Below are 21,723 nucleotides of genomic sequence, written 5' to 3' on the forward strand. Positions count from 1 at the left end.
GAATCCTGCCTCCTGACTGAATCACCTGGTGTGTGCGTTCTTACAATTAAAATGTTACAAAAAAATGGACTAAACATGTTGTGTCTCTGGTTTTAAATCGGTTTCCTCTCGTGCACCAGGCATGAAGATTATTTTCCAGATAACTTGGAAACCGTTTATTTGAACGTCTGTAGCCTACAACATTCAAAATGATTTTCCTGTCTACGAGGCAGGCCTACACTTGTCATCGCTACACAGTGTTGTGTGATTCCCTAATGAGCATCTGTTGATACCAGGTGTTAATGTTTACGGTTAGGGTTGTCCTTGTGTGTCCATTTTTCGTCTTTGTGTGAGGGAGTGAGTGATAGCGTGTGTCTTTGCTGAGAGAGCAAGTGAGATATGACTGGTTGCTTGGCAACCGTTAGCTTGGTTGGAATTATGGTTTTGCTGGAGCTCTGTCAGAGAGGGTTGTTGTGTGTGTGTGTGTTGGAGAAGTGTGTTAGTGTGTGTGTGTGTTTGTTAGACCAGCATCTACAGTGAGTGGCTGCCGTCAGCTCATGGGTCAATAGACGTGTTTGCTCTTTCCTGTCTAGGCTCGTTAACTCCTCCTGCTCTCATGTGTGACCTGCAGGCTTTCTACAAACTAATACCTTCTGTACCCACTGTCCCCTCAACCCCTCCCCTCCTCCCCTCCACCCTCCCCTCCTTCCCTCAACCCCTCCCCTCCTCCCCTCAGCCCTCCCCTCCTTCCCTCAACCCCTCCCTCCACCCATCTCTTCTCTCTCCCCCTCACCTCCCCTCCCTGAACCCCTCCACCCCTCCCCTCCCTCCACCCATCTCTTCTCTCTCCCCCTCACCTCCCCTCCCTCAACCCCTCCACCCCTCCCCTCCCTCCACCCATCTCTTCTCTCTCCCCCTCACCTCCCCTCCCTCAACCCCTCCCCTCCACCCATCTCTTCTCTCTCCCCCTCACGTCCCCTCCCTCAACCCCTCCCCTCCCCTCCACCCTCCGCTCCTTCAACCCTTCCCCTCCTTCAACCCATCTCTTTTCTCTCTCCTCCTCTCCTCTCCTCCCTCAACCCCTCCCTCAACCCCTCCCCTCCCTCAACCCCTCCCTTCAACCCCTCCCCTCCCTCAACCTCCTTCAACCCCTCCCCTCCCTCAACCCCTCCTCCCCTCCACCCTCCCCTCCCTCAACCCCTCCCCTCCCTCAACCCCTCCTCCCCTCCACCCTCCCCTCCTTCAACCCCTCCTCCCCTCCACCCTCCCCTCCTTCAACCCCTCCCCTCCCTCAACCCCTCCTCCCCTCCCCTCCTTCAACCCCTCCCCTCCCTCCACCCATCTCTTCTCTCTCCCCCTCACCTCCCCTCCCTCAGTCCCTTTCCTCCCCCAGTCCCCCTCCTCCCTCTCTCCCCCTCACCTCCCCTCCCCCAGTCCCTCTCCTCCCTCTCTTCCCTCAACCCCTCCCCTCCTTCAACCCCTCCCCTCCCTCAACCCCTCACCTCCCCTCCTTCAACCCCTCCCTCCACCCATCTCTTCTCTCTCCCCCTCACCTCCCCTCCCTCAGTCCCTTTCCTCCCCCAGTCCCCCTCCTCCCTCTCTCCCACTCACCTCCCCTCCCCCAGTCCCTCTCCTCCCTCTCTTCCCTCAACCCGTCCCCTCCCTCAAATCCAGGTCGTCTTTTCCACCCTGGACTACTATAATGATTTCAACACGCCCCCAAGATAACACTGTTGAAATCCATTACAGTTCATTTTTTAAGTTATTCATTCAGACGCTTTCATCCCACAAACACAACACCAAACTGAAGAGAACAAAGAGTCCTTGTTTATTAGCTTCCTGTTCGGTTGCCAAGCAGCGGTGCCAAGCAACCAACAGTGGTGTGTTGTACTAGCCTGGCTAGCTCCTCCAGAGCACTGCAGGACGGCTGGCTGCTCAGCTTGTACAGCTGGGGCAGACAGCCCGGGGGCTGACACTCTCTGACATCTGGACTGGAAGTCTTCAATGAATAATTCAACATATTGTCGTACTAACATCATATTCAAAAGGCTTGTTCTGCTCTGAGATGATAACTTTGCAGGACAGCAGCCGCAGGAAAAACACAGAACCTGTTCAGATTGTTTATTTTCTTAGCTGTCTTTTGTTTAGGACCTTATAGTTAGATTTATTCATATTAATCATAGAACCAATTATAATATTTCGTATTCACGCTAATTTTAATCAAATACTTTTTTGGGGAATGGAGATATCTCCTCAAAGTGAACAAACTCCGGATTTTGTGCTAATTGAAAACTCACAACACAACAAGTCATTGTGGATATGACAAAACTTTGTTTCTGCATGTGTGAATGTCTGTGTGTGTGTACGTGTGTGTGGTGTGTGTATATGTCTGTGTGTGTGTGTGTACGTGTGTGTTTACATTTAGCAAAAGCTGAAGGAGGAGCGTGAGGCCAAGCGAGCGCAGCTGGACGGCAGACATGACTATGTGCTCAGCATCGTGGCATCCTGCCTGGGCGTGGAGAAGGCCGAGGTGGAGGACGCCATCTTGGAGGGAGCGCAGGTAGGCGGCCATCTTGGAGGGAGCGCAGGTAGGCGACCATCTTGGAGGGAGAGCAGGTAGGCGGCCATCTTGGAGGGAGAGCAGGTAGGCAGCCATCTTGGATGGAGCGCAGGTAGGCGGCCAGCCTTGGAGGGAGCGCAGGTAGGCGGCCATCTTGGATGGAGCGCAGGTAGGCGGCCATCTTGGATGGAGCGCAGGTAAGTTGGGGGTCAGATATGGGGCAAGTGACGTTCAAGAACTAAAGGTTGAGTTTAGCTCAGTGGTAGAGTTTCAACAGTCTGCAGGTCATGAGATTGCAGGTTAAAATCCACCCCATCCCAGAATGCCATTTTGACCAAAAGTCTGCTAAATGAAAACTCTGTTACTGTCATTGTGATGAGTGAGGTTAGGGTTAGCTAAGTCTAGATAGGTAGTGAACAAAAAGCTCTCTTGTTTAGGAGGGATGAAGGATGGAGAAAGGAGCAGTTACCGTGGTGATAACACTCAGTTTATAGTCACAAATGCATAAAATAATGACTTTAAACAATGTAATGACCCACCGTTTTCCCCCTGCTGACAGATTGAACGAATGGAGAAGTTCTTTGTAGCAGAGGGCCTTCCACACCTCATGTTCTACCACCAGGAAGTAGAAACCACAGAAGAAGGTGAAAGAACAGTCTGTGGGTGCAAAGCCACAACACGTCAGAGATACACTGTAACGTCAAAGATACAGAGGCGCTTTGGATATTAAAAGCGTCTGCTTGATGAATAAAATGTACACTGACTAGGAAAGATGACGTATGGAAGGTCAACTAGAAGTGTGAGTGGAATCGCTTCCCTTTTCCTAATGCCAGATGGAGTTTCAGTGTGTTTGTGTCCCTAGCCACCGCCTCACCTCTGGTGCGGGGCAGCAGGAAGACCAAGGTGTTTGTGACGGAGGGGGCGGACGCGGCCCTGACGGGGGTGTGTGTGTTCTTCACCAGACCCAACACCTCCAGGGCGGTGACCTCCGAGAACATCCACAGGGTGAGCAGCCCCTCCTAATAATAATTATATATATATGTATGTGTATATATATATGCATATTATAAGATAATATTATGATTAATAATGATAATTATGATTTTATTTATTTAAAAAAATAATTATATAATAACAATTATTATCATTAATAGTAATATATTTATTTGTATTATTATTTTTACATACATACAAAACACCTTAAGGAATATATAACTATGTTGTGATGGTGTGGTACAAACATGTCGTGGCTTATGTAGAAAACCACACCCAAAGAGCACCGCGTCCGATTGGCTGACTGACCTTCAGCTACTCCTGAATGGGACCTGTGAACACATCTGACTAACTGCTGTATTCAAAATGTCTGATTAATAAATACACTGTATTATGTAAATATATATGGAAGAATATCTAAACATCTGACATGAACGGGGAAGCTTGTTTTCCCTTTGGCACAAGCATGACCTTTCTCTCCTGTCCCCGCGGGCGATGCTAGTCCTTTACGGAGAGTCCTGTGTCTGCTGGATGCGAGGAGAGGCAGGGAGAGGCAGGGAGAGGCAGGGAGCATCTGGCTGTGAGGGGTCTGCTGGATGTGAGGAGAGGCAGGGAGCGTCTGGCTGTGAGGGGTCTGCTGGATGTGAGGAGAGGCAGGGAGCGTCTGGCTGTGAGGGGTCTGCTGGATGCGAGGAGAGGCAGGGAGCGTCTGGCTGTGAGGGGTCTGCTGGATGCGAGGAGAGGCAGGGAGCGTCTGGCTGTGAGGGGTCTGCTGGATGCGAGGAGAGGCAGGGAGCGTCTGGCTGTGAGGGGTCTGCTGGATGCGAGGAGAGGCAGGGAGCGTCTGGCTGTGAGGGGTCTGCTGGATGTGAGGAGAGGCAGGGAGCGTCTGGCTGTGAGGGGTCTGCTGGATGCGAGGAGAGGCAGGGAGCGTCTGGCTGTGAGGGGTCTGCTGGATGCGAGGAGAGGCAGGGAGCGTCTGGCTGTGAGAGGGTCTGCTGGATGCGAGGAGAGGCAGGGAGCGTCTGGCTGTGAGGGGATCGATCCCTCGTCAGCCCTTTGGAGACCTAATCAGCATCACACGCACACAGGCATGATCACTGCACACCTGTCACCTGTCTGCTGCCGGGAAAGCATCGACCGGGTCCCCTGTGGACCGCCATGGCGTTTCCTTCGGGGGGAAAATCCTTTCAATAAGGATGGTTAAAAATGTCTTAGTAGTTTGGTACTTGCAGCCTAATGATCATTACTCTTGGTTTTATTGTCTTGTCATTAGTAGCAATAACATAGTTGATTAATCTATGACAACCAAGCATCCGAAATGCAGTTCAGGGATATTTTTATTGTTGCTGCTTGTATTCAGTAACAATTTGCAAGAGTTAGTTACAAACATTCAAGCATTAAATACATAACAAAAGTTGAGTGGAGCCTAACTTGATCTCCTTGACTGCAAACGAGGGCACAGCTAAGTGGTTGGAGCACGTGACAACAGATCAAGAGGTTGCAGGTTCAATTATCCTTTATATCTTGCTTTGGATTAAAGCATCTCTTCTGGTACCGGCTCTGTGATTTCAGTTTTTCAAATCTCCACTGCGCTACGCGACCCTTTGGATGTATACAGGATATACAGTCCATGTTCTCTGCAGAAAAGACCACACGCACACAGATGACACAGGGTAGGGTGTCAGTCTGATGAAGAACTCCCTCAAGGACAGGCCTTTCATACGTGGAGACAGAGCTGCAGCCCCCTGCACTCAACAGCCTCGCGTTCATATTAGTCAGAAACAGAAACTATCTATAACAGCATGTTTTATATAACAATCCCCATTACATTAGATACAGTATATGCATACAGTATGCATATATACATGTATATACTGTAAGAGTCTGCTAAATGAATAACATTCTAAGTTTCTGTTCCGAGCGCAGGATGTGAACTTCAACATGCTGGACACCAGGGAGGTGGGCTTGCTGAGGAGTGTGGAGCAGCTGCTGTCCGAGGTGTTCATCCCCACCCTGAGGAAGATGACCCAGGGCTGGGGGGAGCCCGACAGCCCTCAGGCCACGGCCGTCAAGCACGACTTCATCAGCTCCCTGGACAGCTTTGTGTCGGTGCTGGCCGGGGCACAGGAGAGCCTGCAGGAGAAGGTGATGCACTGAGTGGGGAAAAAAAGATGATACGTAAAGTATACTTACAAAGCAAAAGTACAAACATACTTGTTTTTTGGGGTGATTTCGCTGTTGTCATGATAAATGTGTGGGTGACGCTTGATGTTATCTTCAGGTGAACCTGAAAAAGTGTGACACGTTTGACCTGACGACCCTGAAGGGGCCTTCGGTCTACCTGGCTGCGGCCAACAGCGCAGAGACCACAGAGAAGATAGAGCTCTGCATGAAGGGGTGGATTAAACAGATAGAGCAGGTAAGACCAGGGCCTTCTGGAGATCAAGGTCTTTGGAGTTGAAATCTCATTAAATGTAAAACTATTTTTGTTTACTGTTACGTATGCTTCGAATAGTGCATGTAGAGAATACAGTAGTCTATCTAGGATCAGAAGTGCGTAGTTCTAACAGTATTTCGGCGGTCAGAATCAATCAGCAATCTGTGTTTCTGAGCCACATCGGCAAATCTTCCTGTGGTGTTCCGTTAATGGTTCAGGTTCTGGCAGAGAGCGACCAGCTCAGGAAGGAGGCTGATGACCTGGGGCCCCGGGCAGAGCTGGACCACTGGAAGAAACGCACGTCCCGCTTCAACTACCTGCTGGACCAGCTGAAGAGCCTGGAGGTGAAGGCCGTGCTCGGGGTGCTCATGATGGCCAAGTCCAAGTTCATCAAGGTCAGGGCCTCCAGGTGCTCAACACGTTGGGCCAGTCTGGGTGTATTTGGTTGTACAGTACAGTGCAAAAGTCTTACAATGATCAACATACACTTTTACACTACATTCTCTACATTATACTCTGCTGTACAAATACAGAAAATACATAGTAAAAAAAAAAAAAAAAAAAGGACTACATGTAAATGTAAGACAATATTCATGTAAAACATACTGGGTGTTTAATACTTTTGTAGTAGTAGTGTACATTATATTTCTGGCATAGCATGATTCCTGAATTATTCAGATTAGTTTTTTTCAACATCAACACCTAGGATCAAGATATGGTGAGATCTTTGGCACCTCAAAGGCTGTATGATCCATTCCAGCAAGATTACTGCAACATCAGAATCAGCTTTATTTATCTTGCCTTATCATTTCAAACTGACGGACCGAGCTGAGATGCGGTTCTCTCTAACTACGTCCTGAGGTAACTACTTCCCGTGGTTTGTTTTCCTCTGTGGTCTCTGTAGCCGTGGCGACAGCTGGATATGAGGATCACAGACTCGGCCAACGAGGCCAAAGACAACGTCAAGTACCTCTACACCCTGGAGAAGTTCTGCGACCCACTCTACAACAACGACCCTGTGAGATGTCCAGATATATCTTTGAAATATCCATTAAACCAAGTATCTACTAACTACTAAGTGTTTTCCCTGGAGTACATTCAATAAAATCATACTAAAGGATATTTTATATTAATTTAAACCTTGCAATACTGTTGCCAATAATCCAACTGACCTTTCGCAAAACCCTTCCCCCAAACGGCATTGTCCAATAGTACCTTACGGTTAACAGTAGTACCTGCTATATAAATTAGTGCAGCTTGACAGGCTGGCAACAGTAACTAAGGTGGACGGGGCTTTTGCTGAAGGTCAATTCATTCCCGGGGTCCCGGATCACATGTTGTTCTGGTCATGGGGTTTTGGAACCCCGTCATAGCAGCGCTAGACAGCCAGACGTCCTCCTGCTTCATGTAGTGCGTACTGGATCATGTGATGGCTCATGTGATGGATCATGTGACGTTTGGGAGTTCCCCCCAGGTGTCCATGGTGGAGGCCATTCCAGGTCTGATCAACGCTATCAGGATGATCCACAGCATCTCCCGCTACTACAACACGTCAGAGAAGATCACCTCCTTGTTCGTCAAGGTACCAACCCCAGCCTCACTGTGTAGCTTAGTGGTTAGAGCATTTGAGTGCACGTCAAGAGATCGCAGGTTCGAAGTCCCCGCCCATATGTCACTTTGGATAAAAGTGTTTGCTAGATAAACACATTATTATTATGAAGTGAGGTCTCACTGACTCAAAAGTATAGTTTGGATAGTGTTGTTTTTAGTGCATGTAGAACTTACAGCAGAAGATCAAGGATCAGAAGTTCAGAATTCTGACAGGATTTTGTTGGTCAAAGTCAAGCAGCAGTCTGTGTTTACCCGGAGCAGCCCAAAGTAACCACAGCTCTTATACCTAGATACATGTATACACTAAATGTAGATGTGCATGCAAGGCTGTGCCTTAACCCAGCTTGTGAACCATTATCTTAACCCTATGTGTGAACCATTATCTTAACCCAACGTACCATACCCATTGATCTAATGTTGCTAGCGGAAGCTAGGGGTGTCGGGTGGCTGAGCGGTTAGAGAATCTGGCTAGTAATCAAAAGGTCGCTGGTTTCGATTCCCGGCCGTGTCAAATGACGTTGTGTCCTTGGGCAAGGCACTTCACCCTACTTGCCCCGGGGGAATGTCCCTGTACTTACTGTAAGTCGCTCTGGATAAGAGCGTCTGCTAAATGACTAAATGTAAATGTAATGTAAACACTGGATCTAATGTTCCTAGGTTACCAACCAGATGATCACAGCATGTAAGGCCTACATCACCAACAACTGCTCTGCATCAATCTGGGAGCAGCCCCAGGAGCTGGTGTCACAGAAGCTGAGGGCGGCCATCCAGCTAAACCAGGTACAGGTTCCTCCACCTACACAGGCTCCAGATACTCACAGCTGGTTACAGGTTCCTCCACCTACACAGGCTCCAGACACTCACAGACGGTTACAGGTTCCTCCACCTACACAGGCTCCAGACACTCACAGACGGTTACAGGTTCCTCCACCTACACAGGCTCCAGACACTCACAGACGGTTACAGGTTCCTCCACCTACACAGGCTCCAGACACTCACAGACGGTTACAGGTTCCTCCACCTACACAGGCTCCAGACACTCACAGACGGTTACAGGTTCCTCCACCTACACAGGCTCCAGACACTCACAGACGGTTACAGGTTCCTCCACCTACACAGGCTCCAGACACTCACAGACGGTTACAGGTTCCTCCACCTACACAGGCTCCAGACACTCACAGACGGTTACAGGTTCCTCCACCTACACAGGCTCCAGACACTCACAGACGGTTACAGGTTCCTCCACCTACACAGGCTCCAGACACTCACAGACTGTCTAAAGAGGGCACGGTTTGTTGTTGACAAGATAGAAAGAGTGTTATTCTGTTTCTTCTACAGGAGTACCAGAGATACTTCCACAAGACCAAGGAGGAGCTGGAGCAGAGTTCTTCAGAAAGACATTTTGACTTCAGTGAGATGTACATTTTTGGGAAGTTTGACACGTTCCAGCGACGCCTCTACAAGATCCTGGAGATGTTTGACACCATCAACACGTACGACACCTTGCAGGACTCCAAGATGGAGGGCCTGGAAACCCTGGCAACCAGGTTTCAGGTTAGGACACGCCCCCATGTGTTTGATGGCTACTTTTCTTTTCTTTTTATTTAATCTACAAAATCAAGCAAATTCTTATTCGATAAATTTACTTGCACCTTCAAGCCTAAATTCTTGAATGTCAAACACACTTTTAAAAAACAGATTTACATTGCAGTTTGGATGTAGCTGTAGGTATTCGAACAGGTTGACTTTGTGTTTGACTTTGGAAGTGTAGTAATCTGCTCTCTCTGCTGCCCCTGCCGGACAGACTGCAGAAATTCAGGGGAAATGGGAGGTAATCTTTGTCTTCCTTTCATAGAATACATTTATTTCAAACATGTAAAAACATGTTTGAAATGTTTACTTTTCCATTGTCTTTGTTTCATTCTATGCATGCAGCCATTTTAACTGTTGGCACACAAAAATATAACTCACAAACACAAAACCCTCTTTTAACAAAGACGTACCTTTAGTTTGACTTTGATTCAAACATTTTGTCTTCTATAATGTTGCAAATAAAGAGGGAAATGGTAGTTTCTTTCCATACAGTCTGATTGAACACACTTGAGTTTTCAGGTCTCAAGTAACCAAACAAAAGCTGATTACTATCAATTACTAGTCTTGGCTGACCATTTGTTCACAGGGTATGCATATTTTAAAGTAAGCTGCATGGCAATTACCGCTATTATACACTCTATCACTTGCTTTTGTAACTGCCTTGAGTATCTCCATGAAGCCTTGCCATCACCTGCATGAGATTCAGTATCCAGGATACCTTCCCATCCTCACTGCAGAACTCTTATCAAGACCATTCAGCTGAAACACTACCTGACGCGACTGTTAAATATTAGGGTGTGGAGTCATAGTGGGTTTGGTGACTGTGTGTGTGTGTGTGTGTGTGTGTGTGTGTGTGTGTGTGTGTGTGTGTGTGTGTGTGTGAGAAAGCACTATGCTGATCATGCTACTCTGTGTGTGTGTGTGTGTGTGTGCGTCAGAACACTGTTCTGATTACTGATCATCCTACGCTGTGTGTGTGCGTGTATGTCTATATGCTTGTCTGTGTGTGTGTGTGTGTGTTTGTGTGTATGCCAGAGCATCGTGCTGACCATGAAGAAGAAACACTACAGCTTTCTTGACCAGAGAAGAACAGACTTCGATCTGGACTATGAGGAGTTCTGCAAGAACACCACCGAACTCCATGTATGGCTATGATTCTAGACTGAAACGGTTCATAAACGATTATGATTATTGATCTGAACAATTACAGAATCAATTTCAGAGTTTATTGCTGTTTGTCATTTCAGAACCAGCTGAAAACCTTCATGGATAACACATTTGATAAGATTCATAGCACAGAGAGAGCTTTGAATGTACTGAAAAAATTTGAAAGGTACTTTCTTTGGTTAATTGATCTATATTGTCCTTGTTAAATGCTTTATCAGTCAAAAATGTATATAAAAAAGATACATAGTAAAAATACTTTATGAATAATCCTTAACATTCTTCACAGAAACATACACAATATGCTACCCCATACATTCCATTATACACTCATCACACCCCCATGTCAAACCCCCTCTCTCCCCTCTCCCTCTCCCAGACTGGACATCCCTGACCTGGGTGTTGAGGAGCGGTACCAGAGCATCCTGCAGAACTACGGCCGGGACATTGAGATGGTGTCCCGCATCTACACCAGGCAGAAAACGGATCCCCCCATGGGCCGCGACCTGCCCCCGGTGGCGGGCAGGATCCTGTGGGCTCGCCAGCTGTACCGCCGCATCCAGGGGCCCATGGAGCTGTTCCAGCAGCATCCTGGCGCGCTCGCCACGCCCGACGCCAAGCGCATCATCAGGAACTACAACAGGGTGTCCCGGGTGCTCCTGGAGTTCGAGATGCTGTACCACCAGGGATGGGTGAAGCAGGTGAGGGGAGGGGAGGAGGGGAGGGGGGCTTGAGCAGAGGGGAGTGGGAGAGGATGGTGGATGGGAGATGGCGAGGGTTTTTTGCAGCAGGTGAATGTTTGGGCGTGGGGGCCTGGGCGGTGGGGTTAGGGTAAGTGTTAAGGTTAGGGTGAGTGTTAAGGTTAGGGTGAGTGTTAAGGTTAGGGTAAGTGTTAAGGTTAGGGTGAGGCTTTGAGCATTCTGAATGACTCACCTTGGGTTGATAACGTGTCACGTCCTGGTTCTTCAATGACAGTCTGATTCACAACGTTATGGAAACTTGCGGCTCTGTCCTCCTCCTTCCCCAGATGGACGTGGCCCGGCTGGGTCTACAAGCCTCTCTGCTGGTCAGGTGTCCAGACACAGGCCAGCTGTACGTGAACTTTGACCCCGAGCTCCTGGCTCAGATCAGGGAAACTGATTGCATGACCAGGATGAGGCTGGAGGTGCCTCCCTTCGCTGTCTTCCTGCAGCAGAAGCAAGACTCCCTCAAGCAGAACTTCAACAAGCTGCAGGTCCGGTTCACTGTTCTGCTGCCACAGGCCCGCAGCACTGCGCAACAGCATGACTCCAGCATCTCTTTGAGGGTTCTGACCTGGTCCTGAGAAGGAGATCAGAGTCACTGGTTCTGTCTAACTGTAGTTGATGCTGACTGGCTGTTTCTCTGTAGTTGAGGCTGATTGGCCATGTGTCTCTGTAGTTGATGCTGACTGGTTCTGTCTCCCTGTAGTTGATGCTGGATGAGAACTCCAGAGTGAGGGGAAAGATCCAGAGTGCCTTTGAACAACTGATCACACCACACGTAGCAAAAGTGGACGAGGCTCTGCTGCCAGGCCTCACTTCCCTGAGCTGGACCTCCCTCAACATAGACAAGTACCTGCTGCGCATCAACACTGCTCTTGGTAAGATACACACCAGTTGTGTGAGTGTGTATGTATTCTGTGCGTGCATGCATGTCTGTGTTGTCTGTGTGTGGGTGTGTCTCACATCTCTCCCCTTCCAGAGCACCTGGAGCTGTTGATAGACAGAGTGAACGATCTGGTGGAGTTCAGGATCGATGCCGTGCTGCAGGACATGAGTGGAGCTGTGCTGTGCGTGCTTCCAGACGATCCTCTGCCCTGTGAGGAGTTTGTTCAGACCACCAAGGTATCCCCCGACAACCAGTACCCAACAGTCTGCTAATACTGGGACCCAGCCTAACATTATTGAACTGCTGGAACCCTGATTCCTGGTTCAGATCCCCCCCATCGTACAGTACATCACTCTGAAAGATTATCGGTTATGATATGCGATACAATATACGATATAGGATATATGTAATATATGATATACGATTTTGACAGTATCAGTTGCTGCAGTGTGCGTGGTGTGACAGTCTGAGTGGCCGTGTCTTTGTCAGGAGCTGTGCATCCGAGGAGCCCAGAGCCTCCACACCAAGAGCACGCTGGTGGAGGAGGCAGCCAACGAGCTCATCAACATGCTGCTGGACTTCCATCAGCCCAGGGAGGAGGCGGAGGACCGCAGAGGGGACAGCAAAGCAGCGCATGTGGAGGCTGAAGGTATGGCAATGGGAGTGTGTACGTGTGTCTGTCTGTGTGTGTGTGTCTGTGTGTGTGTGTTACCTGGAAGTATGGAAGCTTCTGGAAGTAAGAACATCTCCACAGTGTGCGTGAGTGAGAGAATATGTGTGATATCTGTTATACTTAATGTGAGTGTGTGTGTGTGTGTGAGAGAGAGAGAGAGAGCGAGACAGAGAGAGAGAGAGAGAGAGAGAGAGAGAGAGAGAGAGAGAGAGAGAGAGAGAGAGAATAAAGGTGTACGACCTCTGTCATACCTCCAGTGTGTCACTGCCTAGGTGAGGAGGAGGGCCGGCTGGAGGGTCGTCTGTTCTCGCGCAACACCACGGTGCCCAGCGCGGTGCCCAGCACCGGGCCCAGCACCGGGGGCGGCTCTCCCCTGGCGAGGAGGAAGAAGAAGAGGGATCTGATGGAGGTGATGGAGGAGGAAGCACAGGAGCTGCTCTCCCACTTCAACCACCGCAATATGGACTCCCTGCTGCGACTGACACGCAACACCCTGGAGGGCCTCCGCAAGCGCATCCACGCCTCGTCCCTTTCCCACTTCCTTGGTGAGCCCTCGTCCCTCTCCGAACTGTTCTCTAACCCGACGGCCTGTTCTCTAACCCGACGGCCTGTTCCCTAACCCGACGGCCTGTTCTCTAACCCGACGGCCTGTTCTCTAACCCGACGGCCTGTTCCCTAACCCGACGGCCTGTTCTCTAACCCGACGGCCTGTTCCCTAACCCGACGGCATGTTCCCTAACCCGACGGCCTGTTCTCTAACCCGACGGCCTGTTCCCTAACCCGACGGCCTGTTCCCTAACCCGACAGCCTGTTCTCTAACCCGACGGCCTGTTCTCTAACCCGACGGCCTGTTCTCTAACCCTAACCCTGTTCTCTAACCCGACGGCCTGTTCTCTAACCCTAACCCTGTTCCCTAACCCTAACCCTGTTCTCTAACCCTAACCCTGTTCCCTAACCCTAACCCTGTTCTCTAACCCGACGGCCTGTTCTCTAACCCTAACCCTGTTCCCTAACCCTAACCCTGTTCTCTAACCCTAACCCTGTTCTCTAACCCGACGGCCTGTTCTCTAACCCTAACCCTGTTCTCTAACCCGACGGCCTGTTCTCTAACCCTAACCCTGTTCTCTAACCCTAACCCTGTTCTCTAACCCGACGGCCTGTTCTCTAACCCTAACCCTGTTCCCTAACCCTAACCCTGTTCTCTAACCCTAACCCTGTTCTCTAACCCGACGGCCTGTTCTCTAACCCTAACCCTGTTCTCTAACCCGACGGCCTGTTCTCTAACCCTAACCCTGTTCTCTAACCCGACGGCCTGTTCTCTAACCCGACGGCCTGTTCTCTAACCCTAACCCTGTTCTCTAACCCTAACCCTGTTCTCTAACCCGACGGCCTGTTCTCTAACCCGACGGCCTGTTCTCTAACCCTAACCCTGTTCCCTAACCCTAACCCTGTTCTCTAACCCTAACCCTGTTCTCTAACCCGACGGCCTGTTCTCTAACCCTAACCCTGTTCCCTAACCCTAACCCTGTTCTCTAACCCTAACCCTGTTCTCTAACCCGACGGCCTGTTCTCTAACCCTAACCCTGTTCTCTAACCCGATGGCCTGTTCTCTAACCCTAACCCTGTTCTCTAACCCGACGGCCTGTTCTCTAACCCGACGGCCTGTTCTCTAACCCTAACCCTGTTCTCTAACCCTAACCCTGTTCTCTAACCCTAACCCTGTTCTCTAACCCGACGGCCTGTTCTCTAACCCGACGGCCTGTTCTCTAACCCTAACCCTGTTCCCTAACCCTAACCCTGTTCTCTAACCCTAACCCTGTTCTCTAACCCGACGGCCTGTTCTCTAACCCGACGGCCTGTTCTCTAACCCTAACCCTGTTCCCTAACCCTAACCCTGTTCTCTAACCCTAACCCTGTTCTCTAACCCGACGGCCTGTTCTCTAACCCTAACCCCGTTCCCTAACCCGACGGCCTGTTCCCCTGCAGCAGAGAGCGAGCCCGGCTCCCGAGGGAAGGGAGGAGGCCAGCAGCCCATCTTCAGGGCCAGCGTGACCCTCTCCATCCCCAACATCTTGATGGTGCCGGGCCTGGACGAGGTGCAGCAGGCCCTGAACCGGGCGGTGGAGTGTGTGGTCAGCGTGAGCAGGGGCGTCGGCCAGTGGAGCAAGGAGAGGATCTCAAAGGTAGGCTTGACTCTGCTGCCACACAGCCACGAAGTCGAGCATGGAGTCAATTAAGTAGAAATATGGAAATATTTGTTTTTTTAACACAGTTGAAAACTAAAAAGAATGCTTCATGCACTAAATTTATATTAAATTCCCAGCACATGAAGTGGGCTTTTATTTTGTAGTAATGAAAGTGAACTCTTACCCCACAGAGGAAGATGAGCGAGCAACGCATGGCTGCTCTCAAGCAGGACAGAACCGACAGCGAATCAGAGGATGGAGAAACGTCTTACCGAAGCTTGGCAGGTACAGAAATAGCCTCTCAGAAACAGCCTCTCAGAAACAGCCAATCAGAATGAGCCTCTCAGAAACAGCCAATCAGAATGAGACTCTCAGAAACAGCCTCTCAGAAACAGCCAATCAGAATGAGCCTCAGAAACAGCCAATCCGAATGAGCCTCTCAGAAACAGCCAATCAGAATGAGACTCTCAGAAACAGCCTCTCAGAAACAGCCTCTCAGAAACAGCCAATCAGAATGAGCCTCTCAGAAACAGCCAATCAGAATGAGACTCTCAGAAACAGCCTCTCAGAAACAGCCAATCAGAATGAGCCTCTCAGAAACAGCCAATCAGAATGAGACTCTCAGAAACAGCCTCTCAGAAACAGCCAATCAGAATGAGCCTCTCAGAAACGGCCTCTCAGAAACAGCCTCTCAGAAACGGCCACTCGGAAACAGACAATCCGAATGAGACTCTGAAACAGCCTGTCAGAAACAGCCTATCAGACACGAGCCTCATCAGAGCAACATAGCATGGCTGTCAGACTAGAAACAGACAGTAAATTTCAGGCACGCTTAAACAACCCCATTAAAGATGTCACAAACTACATCCAAGCTGTTTCATCAGGCTGCTACTGTCTAGCAGCTAATGTAGCAAAGTCAAAGGATGAAAGAGATTTTGCTATTTTACAGCTTGCCAGGCAAAGCTAGTCACATGCATGACCTTATAAAAAAAATATCTCTGTGCCGCGAATCTTCTAAGAAAATCCAAGCTGGGGTCCAGTGGATTTAGCCAATTAGTGTTTCTGTTTGTGGAAGTTTCAGAATGTCCCTAAAGCGTATCAGGAGATTAAAGAGTGGTGGTTGTGTGAAAGCTCATTCTGGGCATCAACTTAGTTTTTTAGTTTTTTTATGAAGATGAAATTGAGCTTTTACATGGTAGAAATTATGTATACTTTGTTCTGCTAAATTGGTCTACTTTGCCCGAACACTGGAATGATTTTAGACAGTAATCATTTTCATAACGAAACATTGTTCAGATATTTCCTTTCTATTCATTACTCTTCATTTGTCCAAAAGTGTGGCCGTGCGAGACAGCTGGGTTCGCAAAATCACGACCCCACGAGAATAATGTCAAACAATATGTGTAACAAACCATCTGGGGAATCAGGTTCCTCCTCAGCGCTCCACCACAGTAAACGCTATGGACACATGTCAGGTTCTTCCTCAGCGCTCCACCACAGTAAACGCTATGGACACATGTCAGGTTCCTCCTCAGCGCTCCACCACAGTAAACGCTATGGACACATGTCAGGTTCTTCCTCAGTCCCCCTTCACAGTAAACGCTATGGACACATGTCCTTTCTCAGAGTTTTGTTTTCTTCAAAGGGTTTCGCTTGGTTGTAGGTGCTGATCTGTGGGAAGCCCTTTGTGACATTGCCAGTGAAAGGGACATACAAGTACTGTTCTGTTTGATAAGAGTTGTTTCCACGGCAGATGAATGTGCTTGTTCTCCAGATGGCAGCACCTCTGACCTGTCTGTGAGCCAGGCCCTGCCCTTCCAGGCCAGAAACTACTACAAGAGTGTGTCTGAGAACAAGGAGATCGTCAAGCTGGTGTCCGTCCTCAGCACTTCCATCAACTCCACCAAGAAGGTACATGCATGGAAGGAAGGAAGGAGGGAGGGAGAATGGAGGTACATGCATGGAAGGAAGGAGGGAGGGAGAATGGAGGTACATGCATGGAAGGAAGGAGGGAGGGAGAATGGAGGTTGTGTGGTGAGAGATGAAGGAAGGAAGGAGGCATATGAAGGCAGAATTTTTTATTAATCCAGCAGATGTTGTTATTCAAAGAAACATACAAAGAGTGCACATAGAAAGTACAGCGGTAGATCAAGGAGGATCAGAGGTGCGTAGTTGTAGGGGACCCTACATGCTGTTCCCTGTCCCTCCTCCAGGAGGTGCTAACAGCCCTGGAGCGCTTCGGCCGCTACCACCACATCTGGAGGCAGGAACGTGAGGAGACCCTGCTGCGGTTCTGCCAGGGGAACCCTCTGCTGTCTGAGTTTGAGTCCCAGATGCTGTACTACCGAGACCTGGAGCTGGAGATCAACGCCGAACCTGAGTACCTCAGCGTAGGAGCGCTGGCTCTCTACACAGGTGACGTCACGTTTCTGTGTTGTTTTGTACTTTCTGTAGTCACTATGCATATGTCGCTTTGGATACAAGAGTTTGCAGAATGAGTGAAATGTAATGTATTCTTATTTGGTTTGGTGTGCAGCGGACCTGAAGTTGTCCCTGACTGCTGAGACTAAGAGCTGGATGGTGGACTACGGTCTCCACTGCAACAGGAAGTACAGGTGCGAGATGGAGAAGATCTTCCTGTTTGTGGACGAAGCAGGAAAGAAGCTCAACAGGCAGATCAAAGATCTGGACGACATCCGCATTGCCATGGCATCGTTGAAGGAAATCCGGGAGCAGCAGATCTCTATTGACTTCCTAGTGGGGCCCATAGAGGTACAGTGTTACTGCGTTACCCAGTGGTACTACATAACCCAGTGGTACTCCATTACCCAGTAGTACTACATTACCCAGTGGTACTCCGTTACCCAGTGGTACCCCATTACCCAGTGGTACCGCATTACCCAGTGGTACTACATTACCCAGTGTTACCCCAGATTAAGGCTAGGCGTGGCCCTGACCATCAATAATCAATCCCATCCCCCCTGTCTGTAAAGGAGTCGTACGCTGTCCTAAACAAATACGAGTTGTCGGTGGCCAAGGAGGAGGCGGAGAAGGTGGACACTCTGCGCTACACCTGGGAGAAGCTTCTGGGCCGCAGCACGCAGGTGCAGAACCAGCTGGTGTCCCTGCAGCCCAACTTCAGGGGAGAGCTCATCAGCAACGTGGAGACGTTTGTGGAGGACTGCCATCACTTTTACCAGGACTACGACAAGGTGCAGGCAGACACGGGCATTCCTGCCTGCACGCACAAGCACTCATTTGGAATATAGAGATGCTCCACACACACACACACACACACGCACACAGACACACACTGATTGACCTCTCCTGGACTCTCACATAAGTGAGATATCGCACTTATTTGCACTTTATGTAGTCTTGCGTACTGTTCCGTGTTGCACCATGGTCCTGAACAAACACCATTTTGTAAGATAAATAGAGGAATGACAATAAAATTCCATTTGACTTGAATTATTCTTTTTGTCTGACCAGGATGGGCCCATGGTTGCTGGGCTGGCCCCCCAAGATGCCAGCGACAGGCTCATCATGTACCAGGTTTGTTACAGTATACATTCTCAGGGATGCATTCTCAGGGATACAAAACCAAAAAACAAATACATAAAATACATCATACTTGAACTAAAAACACCCTAAAGTGGTTCAGTTGTGTCAAGTTTAACGCAGTTTGAAAACTCTGCCTACATTCAAAAATGTCACAATTCATTTACACAGCTGGAGGGAAGGAGGGGTGGCTGGGTGGATGGATGAATGGATGGAGGGATGGATGTAGTAACGTAAACCTCTCTTCCTCAGAATCGCTTTGACAACCTCTTCCGCAAGTACATCACGTACACGGGAGGGGAGGAGCTGTTTGGCCTGGCCGTGACCCCGCACCCCCAGCTCCTGGAGATCAGGAAGCAGCTCATCCTGTTGCAGAAGCTCTACAGCCTCTACAACAGCGTCATCGACACGGTCAACGGCTACTACGACATCCTCTGGGCCGACATCCACATCGAGAGGATCAACAACGAGCTGTTGGACTTCCAGAGCAGGTCTGTGCCTCCGCTTCCCTCCTGCTGGCTGAGGCGCGCTCCAGGGCGCTACCATGGCCATACCTTGACTGTCCATGTGATCGACTTGCTTTGAAAGACGTTGAACGCTCAGTGCTTCCTCCGTCTGTGGTACATAGCAGCAAGGGAAGATGGGGAGTGGGATGATGTATCTGGGGGAGTTTAGATGCGGATCATGGAGGTGAGGGGAGAGGCTCCCAGAGCACCAGGGTTAAGAAAAGCTGCTCTAGATAGACCTCTTGTGTTTTAAAACAATCTTCTCCCGCAAGGTGCCGCAAGCTCCCTCGCGCTCTCAAGGAGTGGAAAGCATTCCTGGACCTGAAGAAGACCATTGACGAGTTTAACGAGTGCTGCCCCCTGCTGGAGTTGATGACCAACAAGGCCATGATGACGCGCCACTGGAGGCGCATCACAGAGGTGACGGGTCACAGCTTTGAGGTGGATACGGATGCCTTCAAACTCCGCAACATCATGGAAGCGCCGCTGCTCAAATATAAAGAGGAGATTGAGGTGAGGCCCTGTTGTTCCTGTGGACCATTGTAGCTGAGATGGTCTTGCTGCATTGTAGTTGTAGGGGTGCCAAAACCAGCCAGAGAGCAAAAACCTACAGGCAGCTAGCTCTCCAGGAACAGGGTTGGAAATCCCTGATATAGGAGAAACCCTGGCTCGGAGAGGTCTGTGTGCAGAGTGCAGAGTGGATGTCGAGCGCAGTTTCACAAGCAGCTGTCTGTCTCGCAGGACATCTGCATCAGTGCCGTGAAGGAGAGAGACATCGAACAGAAGCTGAAGCAGGTGATCGCTGAGTGGGACAACAAGACGTTCACCTTCGCCAACTTCAAGACGCGTGGGGAGCTGCTGTTGAGGGGGGACAGCACGTCGGAGATCATCACCAACATGGAGGACAGCCTGATGATGCTGGGCTCGCTGATGAGCAACAGGTATAGGCCATAAGGCCATGGATCAGATGACATTAGACCAGACGACATGACATAGTACCTTACACCAGATGACATAGGGCCATGGGCCAGATGACATGACATAGGACCTTAGACCAGATGACATTAGTAACTTAGACCACCTAATATTACATTGTACCATAGACCAGATGGCGATAAACAGAAATATTTTCACAAGCACTCTACAGTTTTTGTTAACACTGTGATTGAACAGCTGTTCAGTTCCAATTTAAGCTTGATTGCTTCTACAATGAAGGGAAAGAATGGAGCCAGATAAATTAACAACATGATAATTGGGTGTGCTTTGCCTTCGGCAAGGGCACAACCTTTGTTCTCTCACATATATATTATTATTATTTTTATTCTTTTTGCCCCCCTAAAACTCAGTCAATATTTGGCCTACATAGACAACGTAGGTGTCAAAAGTTTCGTCTTGGTAGCGATTGAGTTGCTTCTATTGGAATTTACGTTCCGTTGCATGGTTTAAGTGGAAATTAAGTGTTTGTGGCGAAAAGTGAAGCTAACGGTGGCTAATTTGCTAGCCACAGTCAATGACGCTACTTACGTCACTAACGTCACGAAAACACGCGTGACTACCTTTGCCAGAACATTCGTTTCACATCTGTTAACTTGGGGGATAGCTAGGCTAACTATAGCTTTACTGCAAGGCAGCTGCAGAAACGCCACAAGAAAAGAGGCCAGGGTGATAACTATTTACTCATTTTACTTTGTGATATGACACACAATTGTGATGTGTAATGTACAATATAAGCTGCTATTATTAAGGAAGTACATCTACTTTCGGAAACAGTAGTCTACTATTTCACTGAAGTATTAGCATCATGACATTAGCCTGTGTTTCCCGGGCAACACATACTACAGTGGTCTATGATGTAGCGTTATCTGTTTTCAATCGTTAAAATAAACATTCCTCACATATACATTTTCGTTGTAGGATTTATTCTGACATTAGAAAACGATTTGTTGGTGAAATTACCATTACCTGTGGTTTCAAACCAGTGTAGCTCACTGCAACGCTGTAGCTTACGCGAGACACACTACAAAAACATCTAGCTACAGTACACAGCTGTTTAGGAAGTCAAACGGCGACAGAAAATGTTCGGTACTCCCCTTACTTAAATCAAAAGTCTATCTAACTACTAACCTGAACTTCATTGCCACAGCCTAAACGTTGTCAATCTGTTCATGAAAATAATTAATTTCAGCCCAAACCGTACAACGGAACGTTAAATCCAATTCAACCAACGCAATCGCTACCAAGACGAACACAGCAGTAGTCTAGTACTGTACCGTAGTAGTACAATTTACCGGGGCAGCTTCTCCACACAGGGCTATATCGCATTTTGCGTTTTTACTGACAATGATCGCTACCAGTGAGCTTTTTATGAATGAGCGATTTTCCACTAAATAAATGTCAAGCTTATTTACGTTTTGGGGGGCATATTTTCAGTTAGCAGATGGTACCGTGAATCGCGATTCCATCTTCTACTGCCGGGTAACGTCGTAGAATAATCTTCAAAGGGGTTGTTTATTCATGAATGAATGCAATATGAGTAGGCTAAATGCCTGAAAATATCATGAGAAGGGAAAAACTTAAAATGACGTTTAAATCATAGAGATTATGTCAATTTTTACACCGGTCTGCACTAACGTCACGAAAACACGCGTGACTACCTTTGGCAGAACATTCGTTTCGCATCTGTTAACTTGGGGGATAGCTAGGCTAACTATAGCTTTACTGCAAGGCAGCTGCAGAAACGCCACAAGAAAAGAGGCCAGGGTGATAACTATTTACTCATTTTACTTTGTGATATGACACACAATTGTGATGTGTAATGTACAATATAA

General features: G+C 48.7%; 1 protein-coding gene across 1 annotated transcript in view; it reads left to right on the forward strand.

The window, feature by feature from the left end:
* The window catches only part of dnah5 (dynein, axonemal, heavy chain 5), a 71,561-nt gene that overhangs the window by 1,076 nt on the left and 48,762 nt on the right, over positions 1–21,723 (forward strand). Inside the window, exons 2-30 of the mRNA XM_067237520.1 lie at positions 2,405–2,539; positions 3,099–3,198; positions 3,402–3,544; positions 5,462–5,680; positions 5,817–5,954; positions 6,191–6,367; positions 6,877–6,990; positions 7,447–7,554; positions 8,241–8,363; positions 8,922–9,137; positions 10,212–10,319; positions 10,424–10,509; positions 10,720–11,041; positions 11,368–11,574; positions 11,790–11,961; positions 12,063–12,205; positions 12,459–12,632; positions 12,920–13,187; positions 14,632–14,825; positions 15,020–15,093; positions 16,179–16,186; positions 16,603–16,739; positions 17,042–17,243; positions 17,365–17,600; positions 17,822–18,040; positions 18,321–18,383; positions 18,642–18,880; positions 19,168–19,408; positions 19,637–19,836. Coding sequence (XP_067093621.1) covers positions 2,405–2,539; positions 3,099–3,198; positions 3,402–3,544; positions 5,462–5,680; positions 5,817–5,954; positions 6,191–6,367; positions 6,877–6,990; positions 7,447–7,554; positions 8,241–8,363; positions 8,922–9,137; positions 10,212–10,319; positions 10,424–10,509; positions 10,720–11,041; positions 11,368–11,574; positions 11,790–11,961; positions 12,063–12,205; positions 12,459–12,632; positions 12,920–13,187; positions 14,632–14,825; positions 15,020–15,093; positions 16,179–16,186; positions 16,603–16,739; positions 17,042–17,243; positions 17,365–17,600; positions 17,822–18,040; positions 18,321–18,383; positions 18,642–18,880; positions 19,168–19,408; positions 19,637–19,836 — 4,766 coding nt within the window. The remainder of the gene's footprint in view (positions 1–2,404; positions 2,540–3,098; positions 3,199–3,401; positions 3,545–5,461; positions 5,681–5,816; positions 5,955–6,190; positions 6,368–6,876; positions 6,991–7,446; positions 7,555–8,240; positions 8,364–8,921; positions 9,138–10,211; positions 10,320–10,423; positions 10,510–10,719; positions 11,042–11,367; positions 11,575–11,789; positions 11,962–12,062; positions 12,206–12,458; positions 12,633–12,919; positions 13,188–14,631; positions 14,826–15,019; positions 15,094–16,178; positions 16,187–16,602; positions 16,740–17,041; positions 17,244–17,364; positions 17,601–17,821; positions 18,041–18,320; positions 18,384–18,641; positions 18,881–19,167; positions 19,409–19,636; positions 19,837–21,723) is intronic.

The sequence above is a fragment of the Osmerus mordax genome, chromosome 6 (assembly GCF_038355195.1).
Source record: "Osmerus mordax isolate fOsmMor3 chromosome 6, fOsmMor3.pri, whole genome shotgun sequence".
In the NCBI taxonomy this organism is placed as follows: domain Eukaryota; kingdom Metazoa; phylum Chordata; class Actinopteri; order Osmeriformes; family Osmeridae; genus Osmerus; species Osmerus mordax.